Source organism: Falco punctatus (assembly GCF_963210335.1).
Source record: "Falco punctatus genome assembly, chromosome: 4".
Taxonomy (NCBI): Eukaryota; Metazoa; Chordata; class Aves; order Falconiformes; family Falconidae; genus Falco; species Falco punctatus.
Genome location: NC_137583.1, coordinates 75,583,473 through 75,596,469, shown reverse-complemented (window position 1 = coordinate 75,596,469; position 12,997 = coordinate 75,583,473). Strand labels below are relative to the sequence as shown.

Here is a 12,997-nt window from a genome sequence, read left to right as displayed (position 1 = left end):
AAATATTATGTATAAAGTATAAATACATAGTACTAAAGTCAAAACAAGAAGAGAAAGTGAAACACTTCTTTTTTACTTTTTCAGTGTAGGCTGAGTTGCCATACTTTCATGAAATACTGTGATTCCAAAGAAACAATATTTTCTGACGGAAAATCATTTAAATCATTTGACTGATTTCCCGCCCCCCCCCCCCCCCGCCTTTTTCTTTCTGTTCACCTGTGAGTGTTTCCTTGGTTTTTAGTGCTAAATCCCCAAATCTGCAATTCAGCACAGGACCAAATTGGACAAAATATGTTCCACGATTAATACTACTTGCTACAGAGATTTGCAAAATCACAGTGGTGTCTGATTAGAAGGCATTAGATTTTGTGTGTACACACACTTCTGTTGTGCATAAAGACTCAATGTGTTTATACCTACATTTATTTAACTATCAATAGCAAGTGTTTTCCAGTGTAAAATATTAACCCAGAGAACCAGAATCACAAAACCTGGTAATTTCACTACACAGTAAACATTTTCCCAACTCTCCAAAGTATATGACTTCTTTGTTTTGTAAATATGTTTACAAGTATATCCAAGTCATACTAAATAGAAGTGATTGTAGTATTTGATACTGGGATTGTCCTTTCTTGCATCTGGATTTATGCTTCATAATGATTATCTACTAGACACAGAAATAGTCTTTCTGTAACTCAAAATTTTACTGGAGGCATTTAGAAGAACCTTGCTTTAAAATATAATGATTTTTCATCTTTATTCTCCCCCCTTCAAAAGGTTTCACTGCTCCTGATGTTTAACGTTATGCAAAGACGTGTTTCTGCCAATGAATATCGCCTTATGGTTATGCTTCTGCAAATAACCTGCTGTGAGCTGATAAAAGGATTAATGCAGCCAAAATTCTTAATCTGTGAAATTACAAATTAAATTCTCATATTAAAAATACCACCCTGAGGTATTTTTTGTGGTTTTAATTCCCCTCTGGTGTTCTGCATACATTGTGCTTGTTAATGACTAGGACAAGACTGTCTCTGTTGGCAGCCTGCTGCAGAGTGATAATGTGTAGGCATTTACTTCACTGATAGAACTGGATTTAACCACTGACTGATAAACTAAGTGGCAAGTGGGTAATAAGTCCATATTAACAGAAAAGTACCACTGCAGAATTCAGAATTCAAAATCCTGGCTAGACTAAATCACAGAGTCAGAAGGATTGAGATGTCACCACTGCAGAGTGATTTTTGTTTTCCATTTAGTGGAAATAGGATAAATGAACTGGCATTCTTGATGTTTCATTAGTCCTGAAGAAATGAATCTCTTTGCATCAGTTTCAGCAAAGGCAGACTTTCAACAGCAGCCTGAATTTACACAGCATCCTTTGAATTTTCAGCTTATAAAGTCCTGCAGTCAGCAAACTGAGTGGTGGGGTGGCATGGCGGAGGAGGAAACTGGGAATCTTTTTGCAGAGCAAGGACACAGTCTATGACAGAGCTGGTGATATACTAAAATTAATAGTGCTAGTTTTATTTTAACGTTTATATTCCACAAATGGGAGAGTGCTCTTCAGAGCAGAGTTGAGAGTAGGGTTACTTGGACAGCCAGGCCACAAAACCAGCTCAAAACATGATGACTACAGCTGTCAGGGATGGAAAAGATAAACTTTTGGAAGACGAAAGTTTTCCTACTGACACCGATGTAAACAGAATCTACTGTGGATTAATATTCAGAAAGGGAGCTCAGTTTTTACAACCAAACTTTTAAATCGGCTGTAGTTACACACACACATATGTCATTGTTGCATTTCTGATCTTTTTTACCTCGGAGTACTGGTTTTAGATCTTTGTCCAATGCTTGTATGTTTGAAAGCAGAAAAGCACATACACTGTTCTAATGCAAGCATGCTTCTCTTCACCACATTGAGTTAAAGCAAAATGATTGTTATTCTTAACAACACAATCTTCTCTGAATCAAAACTATATGCATGATAATATTTTCCTCCCAAATAAATAGTAGTGTGCTTTTAACACTGGAAAAAGATATGCACGTGTATAATACAAATGATTTACAATTATGAAAGAGATAACTGACAGCATACATGATGATAGGAACATTTTTGCCAAGTCAATCAGAGTGCATTTTCTTTAATAAAGAAATAAAAAGATGTATGTAAATACTGAAAGCATTCTTAGTTAATAATATCAACTGCCATCCTCTTCTTGCAGTCTAATTCAGCAAATTAACTGTTTGTCTACTTCGTGTTTCTCAGACTTCCGAATGCTGAGTCCTTTCTTAAACATTACTGTTATAACACACAGAGATTCTGTGAATCAAACACAGCTGGATTTTTATCCTGTATGCTGCAGCTAGTTAAGAAGTACTGTATGTTATAAAGTGAAAAGCACTAAATATGTAAATTGTATTTTTCCTTTTGCTTTATGACAATTCAGATAATTCTTTTGGCTGCACACAATCAAATACAAAGATAGCTGGCTGCAGACTGCAGAGCAGAGATAGCAAAAAAAAAAAAATATCATCCATTTTGTCCTGTGTCAAGCTAACTATGTAATTTCAAGCTACACAATTGCACTCACGTATTTTGTGTGTCGCTGTGTATGTCCGTGTAGCTGTCCACATGTGAGGGTTAGTGTACACACATGCATTTGTATGAACTAGCACCTTTCTTTTCAATCAGTTCGGAGGTGGTAATACTTACTATCGGTTAACTCCCATAGCCGTGGGGGCAGATCACTGAAATACTCATGGCTCAGGGCTGCCTGTGCTGACAATCTGTTCTTTGGGAAACACTGGAGTAGTTTGGAGGCTAGATCTTCTGCGTGATTCACATAGCTCAGCCTGAAACACAAACAAGAAGGTTTTTCTGAAGAACAATCTCATTATTCTGTTTACTAATTCCATTTGCAGTCAGCACAGTTGAAGTGCTGAGTCTTGCTAGCCAGGATAAAGACAAAGCCTGTTTGGGAGCACTTCCACAAAAGGTATTCCTCAAGTTAGGGAGTCAATGAATTATTTCTGGATTGATAGCTCAAAATTCATACAAGTTTTACAAATATAGAGCATATGATATACCATATCACATATGCCTTGCCCAGTATGCTAAAGGATCACGAGCAACAGCATCTTGCAAGCAACTGTTTAGATTCTTCCATTTGCATTTTATTGAGCATACTGACAGACTGAAAATTTACAGTGCTGGAAACAAATGGCTATTACTATCTAAACCCATGAATTCCAAGCTTAGAATACCAGCAGTATTCATACAACTTTGTGACGGATGAAATTTTAAAATCTAGTGACGCTTAACACACAACATATGCATCATGTTTCATAAAGACCTTTGTCTTTTGAGAAGTACCGACTTTTTTTTTCATATATTCACATGGCAGGAGGTTGACTCTTCATTAGGTGTTAATGCAATGCAAGTGTTAAATTGAAAGAGAATTATCTTTTCTAAGCTACCTAGGGAAGTCTAAGAAAACTCACTATTTTACTGGGAGCTATATGCTCAGGAATATTATAGAGAAAACAAATTAAAAATAATAGATTGGAGGGGAGAGGGTAAAATCATAATCAGCAAGATGTGGCTTGGGTCTAGTAACCTACAGCTGCCTTCTAAATTTCTAAAGCCGCCAAACTTACTGTAATATGAAGTGAGAAAAGAGGTGCTGAATTTTGTTGACATTGTGTTGCTATTATTAGTAGGCAACTTTTTACATTCAACCATGCCTTTGCTCAGTGAAGATGTCTTGTCAGGTAAAAAAGATTAAGTATATAAAGGGTCTCCTATTTTTCAGTGCACTGGTTTCCCAAAACAGAGTAGACTGGAGTCCAAAATACTGCTGAATTTGAAAAAGATGGTGTTATCCTATAAAATCAATAATCCTACAGCACATTTCATGCAAATGTTCATTTTTTTTCAGCTCAAGCTGACTTTCTACAGAGCCATTCAAGGAAGATGGATTAAACAGAGTTACTCTTTCATTGGGCTTACATGGCATAATTTTATGTATCAGTATATGCACAGGTGAAAACTACCTCTGCAACAAAGAACAGACAACACTGAAAACCCTAAATGGAAAAAAAAATTGTTACATCGAGAAATTTAAGTCACAAATGTCATAGACACAACTTTTTGTCCATGCTCATACTACACTTACTGTGAAGAAAAATATTCAAAAGTCAAAAGCATCTCTATTAAATCACGTGCTGGCATATGCATGATATCCTGGTATTTGTAATGATTCAAAAAATATGCTACTGGCTGTCTGTTTAGTTTCCAGCAGCTGTATCCTAGATAGGCACAGTATTCAAAAATTCCTATGTGATCTCTTCTTCAGAAGTGGCAGTCCATTTGTCCAGAAATTACCCAGGGGAAGAATTCCCTAGAAGTGCTGACCACTTTACGACATTATCTCTCATCAGTCATAATCTTACAGAATTCCCAGGATCAGGATTCGTAATTGCTATTCCAGGTTAAACAGATGCTGAACTCCAGTGTTTCTGATGGGCATCATTTTTTCTCTCTTCATTTTCAATTCATGACAAAATAAAGGCATCTTGAACTAAACAGTCATTGCCTATAAATCAGTTTAATTCCTAGATCCTTAAACTATCAGATTGTAGAAACTGTTTCATCAAACTTGTGTGAAAATTACAGGAAAGTTCATTACAGAACACCAAAATACCAAGCAAAAAGTTTACACTTAACAATTCTATACATCCAAAATTTCCATGAACCAGTGATTATTCTGGGACTGGGAGGCCTGTCTTATGTCCTAGTCCCACCTGCACCAATTATTGTTCTGAGGCCCTGGGAAATCATTTCACCCATGTATTCCCCCCCCCCCCCCCCCCCCCCCCCCCCCCCGAGGTAGCTGCATCTTTTTTAGGAGCCATAGCAAACTTGCTCTGTCTTGAATAAAAGCTACTGTTACGTCAGAAAAATGAGGTCACTTGAGTAAGTAGTAAGTTAAGTACACTTAAGTAAGTAGTAACTCGCTCTCCAATATAAGAATTTTAGCATTCCTTAGCTGATCCATAAGTACAGTGAAAATGCTAAGTAAGGCAAAGCAGAAGAACATTCAAACATTAACAAATTCTGAATTGCAGGTGAAATTGTGGATGATGACAACCTAGTTCCTCAGTGCTCTTGAACAGAGCAGTGCTGACATTTTGACCGTATTAATGGTCACCAAAGTACCTAGCATACCACTAAGATTATATTTTTTTTTTTAGCAAGAAAATGAGATTAACTAATATAAATTGAAAATATTTTGAGTAGGAACAGTTTAGGAAACCAAAGTCACCTTCCTGGTTTAGAAACAAAAAAGATATCTGTTTACTGTGATAAAGCAAGAAGCCAAAGACACAAGTCAAATAATCAGAAGATTATACCTTAATACAATATAAAACCCACAAAAATATCTAGGGCTGCAACAATCACATCAACTAATGAAATACTTGTGAATAAATCTGCCAAAATTAGAAGCAGTTTTATAATTACTAAATAGAAAAAAAGACTAAATTCATTGCATAGTCTTCAAAAATAGTTCAATCTGCTACAATTATTACATTTACCTGCCCTCATAATATTACGAGTAGTGCTGGGGGGGAGATGGGGTGGTGTTAGTTGTTTCTACAGTGCTTTGAAGATTCCAGCTGCTACTTCATTGGTATTATGTTCTCAAGCATTTATAGATTTCAAACTCAGCAGGGACCACAATGATCAAGTCTCACCTCCTGTGTAATACAGGCCAAAGAAGATCATCCAAGTAACTCATGGATCAAATCATCAATTTTAGCTAGGCTCAGCTGTATCTTTAAAGTTCTGCATCAAAGTTCTAGCTTTGTTTATGGAGCTTTGCACAGTAATGAAAAAGTTCTTCTCCAAAAGCCATGTCTTCTGGAAAGGTCACTTCTGGAAATCACTGAACTCTGCAAAAGGCATATGCATGTGGGCTCCTAAGGTTGTCAGTCTTAAAACCAATGCCTTAGTGGAATGCATGACTAATTTTTCTGCTTTGTTTAAAGACAATCTATTCTTCCATGTATGAAAAAAGCACTGTATGATCACGTATTTAAATTACATCTACATCAGAATTGTTTGGAGAAACCCATTTAGCGCATAACCTCAGTGCTCTGGAACATCAGAACATTTGGTTTTATTTCTCTTTTTTTTCCCCTTTTTTTCTTTTTTTTTTTTTGCCAATAGTCTCTTTAAAATATCCTCCTTAAAGCATTAAGGATTTGTCTGATGTCACTTTGAAACATGATTTCTCAATAGGGACAAAGGCTGAATTTTCGATGGAGTTGAGTAGTTAAATATCTAATATGGAAAAAGGTAACAAAAAGAACTAAACAACAACAACAAAAGATTTGATTTTTAAATACATCTATGTCAGTATGTGACAGGATGGAATTTCATACAATATGGCTTTGTGTCTAAAACATAATAGCATGTTTTGTCTCACAGCAGTTGGGCCATACAGGAACTTGGCATGCATGATATGGCAAGTCCCAATATTCACGCTCCACTTACTGTCATACTAATCACTCAGGAATAGTTACTAGCCATGACAGCATATGTACTTTCAGAAAATGTGGCATACAGCAGAATACAGAGAAACTTTTGGCTGTGAGTATTAAATAATACGTATAAATTGTTTTGAGATATATTGGTAATATCTTTACACACCTATTCTGATGACATCTGTGAAACACATTTTCAACTTAATCCTAGATGCTATATATGGCCTTAGCTGCAGAAGAACAAACACCACATGAACTTGTCTCACTTTAAACATATATGAATCAGACTAGACTTGAGCAGTTGTAAATCTCATTGGATTACAATAATTTGATTTAATTTCAGAAAACAGGCTTAAATGTCTTCCTACTGCAGAGGAAGGTCAGTATTTGGTCAAGCAGAACATGACTAAGATCACTGAAGTTTGCTTTAAGCTCTTGAGAAAAAAAAAAAGTTTTGGGCATGTGCAGTGAACTTCTGAACCTGGGGTGATTTGCTTTTAAATGCAATGAAGAAGGCAGCTCAAATTCACATTAATAATTAAGACAAATGGGCACTAAAACAAACTGAGATAATATGCTGTCTATATATTCCTAACAGCATGAAGTAGATACTTCCCAAAGCAAAAATCGTTTACTGTGCCTATTTTCCACGCCAAAATATGACTTTCGCAGTGTATCATTAATTAATTTATCAACTGGCGTTTATAACATGGCCTACAGGACTGAAGCACCTAATTCCCTTTGGAAATCTCAGCTCTGCTTCTTATTTGTAAGTAATCTCTTGCAACCTGAAGTGGTGAAAGACAAAACCACAGTTAACCCAAACGATCACACCACTTAGCAGAGTTTAAAGTTTAACGATACGAAGAGAATAAACAAATGGGTGCAAATCCAGCAGGCCATGTGCAGCCGGTTTCACAGAGGCTGCAGTGGTGCCCTCAACAACTGGGCTCCCGTACAGTCCCTGTGGTATCTCATCCACCACCACACTGCCATGAGAGCCCTGCTCCTCATTTTCACCCAAGTCTGCTTGAGGACGGCTGTCTTTCCCCCGTGTCCTAGGCTTTAGCCTCTCCTGACACAAAACTTTGCCAACATGCATATTGCAGTTAATGTTTTCTTTGCAAATTATCTTCTCACCAGCTGATAGGGACATGCCCTCATGTGCCTTGATAGTTTACACCTCTGAATATATGCACGGCCCTAGTAGCGGCAGCTATGCAGCACACAAAGCGGAGCAGGGCCTACCTTAAGGAACATTTCCTTTTTACTAAATATGAACAGCCTTTTCTGTTCTTACAGCCATGCCGAGAACACCTACCGTCTTCAAAGACCTGACATGCCAGCTCCAGTATGCAGGAACTGCTTCCCTGACGTGCCTGGCGTGCCTCTATGGAGCTTTTGTAGAGTTTATTTAGCCATCATGAAACCACCGCAACAAGTGAACACAAGTTTTGATGTGATGCTTTTAGCTTTTGATACAGATGAAGGCATAAAGCGGCACCTCAAGACGAGAATCTAACGGAGTAAAGACGTTACCATTTTTTCAGTGTTTTACACAGAGGGTACTGAGACTAAAACTGATGAACACAAAGAAATACAAAAGCTTTTGAAGGCTCACTGAAGCAGAGTTTTACTTGTTGCTGATCAATCACAAAATACAGGATTTGCTCCACAGCACAGTGTAGAGGTACTTCAAGCCAAACTGTACAGTAAACATGACAGTCAAACAGTCACAGGAACCACATTTCAGTGCTGGGATTGTCTCCCACACTTGTATGGGGCTGCTAACAGCAGTCCCAACATTGTGCTGGATTGTGCACATTCTTCAGGAGAGGCATGTCTCCAAACACCTGATGCCCCTCTTGCTCTTCCCAAACTGTGGTGCTGGCAGCAGTTTAGATTCAGAAACACTGAGCTCTACCTGTGCAGGTGGGAAAAGTATCGAAGGCTCCCCAGGCCATCAATTTAATTGTACTTTTCTAGCTTGGCACCTCACTAGAAGCAAGATTCCCATATTAGCACAACATCCTGCTCAGGCTTCTTAGATGAACTAGGCTGGGGCAAATCCTGCACTAAAATGGCTATACTGCTCCCAGCACCTGCCCTTGCTCTGTGGTCCTGCACAACATTGTGCCACACAGTCTTCAGACCTTCATGATTTCCATAAGGGTACATGAAACAATCTGTTCAGAAATTCAGATCTTAGTTTGATCCCTTTTAACTGTATTACTATAACAAAGCATCAGCAATCTTATCTGCTGAAGTACTGAAAAGGTGGTCAAAATGTTTATTATTAAAATAAAAGCCATGACAACCAATGATAAGTATGCACTGACATGAAACAGAGATAAAAGTACCAGTGTTTGATTCTTTGGTACTGCTATTAATGTCAATGTAAAAGAGGTCAGAGCCCCATTTGGAAAGCTGTAGAGGTAAGTTTATTCAGGGCATTCCAGGAAGGTACTAACAACCCTGACTCGTCTGAACTAATTCTCACTTGACAGCTGCACAGATGCCATTAGCTGGAAAGCAGCCAAGATGAATAGTGTTTCATGAATAAAAGTGAATGTAACAAATGAAGGCTCTAACAGTATAGGCAACTAGTTGTTTGGGGTTTTTTCTATTTTAATCAATATAGATTTACCTCTAAGTATATAGGTTTTTTATACCTGGTACATTTTTAAAAGAATCTACTGACCCAGTAAGTAAACCATAATTATATTTGCATCTCCAGAACTTCTCAGAATGGAAAATTAAGACACTTACTTAAACTGCTCATAAATCACATGAGGTTTCAGAGGCTCAGTTTGGTCACACCTAACGGGAAGTGATCCAACCTCTCATGGCAATTCACATTTGATAATAGTCATTAAGCTCAGTCACAAACTAGATCATAAAATCATTTGTATGTGTCATCACTGAATGTAACTCAAGACAATTAGATACAAGTCTATTTCTCCCTGAATCTTTCTGCACTATATTTGATGCGTTTCAGTTTCAGATGTATTACTGTATTTCTACAACACTGCTTGTGACATCCAGCTTGAAAGGTTTGCTTCATATAGGAAGCAGAACATTAACACCCTTACAGAACACAACACCTTTAAAAATTGAATTTGCTTGATTTCAGCTTTAAATGCTAAGCTTGAAGAGAATCAATCAATACAGAACAGACTTTAACAGTAGCCTGAGTTTTGTTTTTCTGTAGTCCGACATGCACCTGGGCTAGCTCTTGCTCTGATGCCTCAGAATAAATACGCTGGGCTACAAAACTTTCTAGAGAAACCCAGTGCCAACTATCGAGACCTTGAGGCATGAAGATAGTCAATACTGTTCACTGACAATATTGCAGATATTTCACCCACTTGTTCTGTAACATTTTGATACAGAAAAAGGTTTACATTTGAGACAAGGCATCTTTTTGCTAGCATCAAATGAACCAAGAACTATGGAGTCCGCACAGCAGACATTAAAGAGAAGAAAAATAAGCTTATTTAAACAGCAAATATACAATATATGTCCAGTGATAGCATACTCTAGGCTACTGAGAATGTGGCTTTCTGCAATACGATCACGTAACTAACTTAATTCCTGGGAATTCTGAGGTTGTGATATTCCAAGCAACATGACTGCTGGGTACAGTGTTCTGTTACTGCTAAAACTGCAACTGAATCTTTAAACTCAGAGAAGAATACCTGAAGTACTTCACATAATTTCACTCAGTTGTCAGCAGTTTCTCTCAGATACAGGTATTCCCCAGAAAAGGTATTTCCTAATAAATTTTAATCAGAACATGCCTTACCCTTTTGCACTTGAATAAATCTAGCAATTACTTCTTTTTGATTTTATATCCCACCACCAATCAGCTATTTTAATTCTTTTAGCATCCCAATTAGCCCACTATTAAAGATAATAATTATGGAAAACATAGTGTAATACTTGCACCACAACAAACTAATACTGAATATGCTATATTTATAGTTTACTGGAAGATCTTTGCTTGCTGTAAGTGCAATTAATGAATAACAACAAGATGGTGGTGACACCTAATCAGAAGCTTTTGATTATTTTGAAATTCTTTAAAGGGCATGAATCTTCTGATCAAGGCACATGTTTTTTAAAGGCCTTCTTTGTGCACCTCAGCAAGTTGAACAGAGTATCCTTGGAAAACAAATAGACCTAAAAACGATTACTAATACCCCAATCATTTTATGAGCTAGTATTTCACCAGAAAATGAAGAAAATATATCTTCAATCCTGAACAAAAACTCTTCAAGGTTTATGTTCTCTATAAACCTTTCACTGGGAACTGAAAATATAAGTTAGTAATGCAATAAATGCCCTAACAAATATATCAGATTTTTCACTTAATGCTTTTTACAGGCTTAAACCAAACTGAGTGAAAGAAAATCACCTTTTACAGTCTGACTCTTAAAGGAAGAATGCCTTTCTATTATGCTTTTTAAAAGAAGGCATGGTGAATTTATATCAACTTCACTGAATCTTGGGGCATGATAAAAGGAAGAAAATACGGCAGCGGAGTTAACATTCCATAGGATTCTTTCTTCACATATTTATTTCCTCACTGGCTGGACATAAGGAAAAAAAAAAAAGGAGGGAATAACCCCCGCTCCCCCTCAACACAGAAACAGCTGAAATAAACCTTTGGCACACAATGCAGTCAAAGCTCTGTGCTTTTCCTCCTCCCAGCCTCAACAACATGGATTATTTCTTGCCAAAGAAATTCAAGCAAAAGGTACTCCAAAGAAAAAAAAAACAAACTCTGATTTTCAAATTTGTAAAGTGAGTGCAGCCACTAGAGCAGTAAACAAAGTTTCCTGTATCTTCCCTTATTAAATGAGTACAGAAAGAAAAACCAGCTGCCTTTTTGGACCTACTGCCTTTTGAAAACTAAAAAAGGAGACAGAACTAAGTTCTAGTAAATAAACATTAGCACTGCCTTATAAATCTCTGCCCTCTTGTCTGGTATTTTATCATCTTTGGTTGAGAAGTCTTAATTTCATTCTAATGTAAATAAGAACTGGTCTGTTTGCTCAGTATTTCAAAAAGAATTTGCTGCAAGGTTGCAGCACGCAGGCAGTGCCCTGAGAAGGGTGACCTCGCTTTAGTCTGTGAAGCCAAAGATCATTTATCACAGTTAACCTACAAATCTGTCTTGCTGGGGCCTCAGATCCGTCAGCCACTTGGAAGCAGCTACTTGTCCTGTCCTCCCACAGCTCCCTAAAACATTGGATGGGTCTGATCTTTTCTATTATTGTATACCCCTCAGCTAATAAAATATATTTTTATGGATTGGAACAAACAGGAGTACTTTGTATTTATTTATACAGCTCATTAAAGGTGAATGGAGATTTGGAGGCAGAGAGAATGCCCCAAGCTTTAGAAAGCTCAGGAAGACAGACTCCAGGCATATGCATGTATTTAACTTTATGTATATGAGTTGCCTGGCTGAACCCAATGAGACTAAGCAATTATGTACATGTAGGCATCCTGGTCTTTTTGCAACTACACTCCTAAACTAAAATATGACAGGGAAATGATGCAGAACTAGTAAACATTGAGAGGAGGAGACCAAGATGGTTATAATGGGCATACAGGCAATATATTCAAAGTTATGCAGTCAAAAATATTATGTATTATTAGACCTATATATTCAGACAGACTAACACCACACACAACTAGCTGGAGCTCCCTGACCTTCAGGTACTTGGTTCAGGTGACGACAGAAGAGAATGTAGGATGGGACACCACATTCACACCAGCATTGTAGTGCAGAAGGTGTCATTCCTTCTCCAGATTCACTCTCCTGATTTAACACACCACACTCTCTCTTTACATTAATGGAGAAAGGTATTTTCTAAAAGGAACATTAGGTCACCTTCCAGTAGGGAGAAGACAGCAGACTGCAAATCCAGTGCCTGATACCAACAGCAGTAATACTTGTTAAGAAACAAATGTGCTTGTGCCAATCTGTTAAAAGCCTGAATTTGACTTTGAACATGAGCAGGGAAAAAAAAAAAAAAAAAAAAGAGTGTAATTACCCAAGGGTTTCCTAAGCACAGAGACCACTGTAGAAGGAGAAAATAGTGATCTCTCTCTAGTACACAATTTGGAGAAAAAGTAACATGATTTTTCATTAATTTTTTTTATTTAAAGTGAAACATTACATACCCACACATATCTGTATTGAAGTGTCTTTTTAAAAAGTTACTCAGATTTAACACAAGAGTTTATGCCTTTTTAAGTATACAGGTTGGCGGTGAATGACCAAACTACAAATTCCACATATTTTAGCTATCAGTTACTGAAAGACGTGGATTTTAAGTGCTTGTACTCACATATGTGTGAGGATGCAGTGCTATCTGACACTCATAAATTGGCTTGCAGTAGGGAAGAACTCGATCCAGAGCTATTTTTGCAAATCCTA

The 12,997-nt window shown here is 37.3% G+C and overlaps 1 protein-coding gene across 2 annotated transcripts in view; it reads right to left on the bottom strand.

The window, feature by feature from the left end:
* Positions 1–12,997, bottom strand: part of CDK14 (cyclin dependent kinase 14) — a 316,058-nt gene that overhangs the window by 65,257 nt on the left and 237,804 nt on the right. For both annotated transcript variants that reach the window (XM_080385509.1, XM_080385510.1), the window contains one exon: positions 2,714–2,853. In XM_080385509.1, the coding sequence (XP_080241635.1) occupies positions 2,714–2,853 (140 nt within the window). The remainder of the gene's footprint in view (positions 1–2,713; positions 2,854–12,997) is intronic.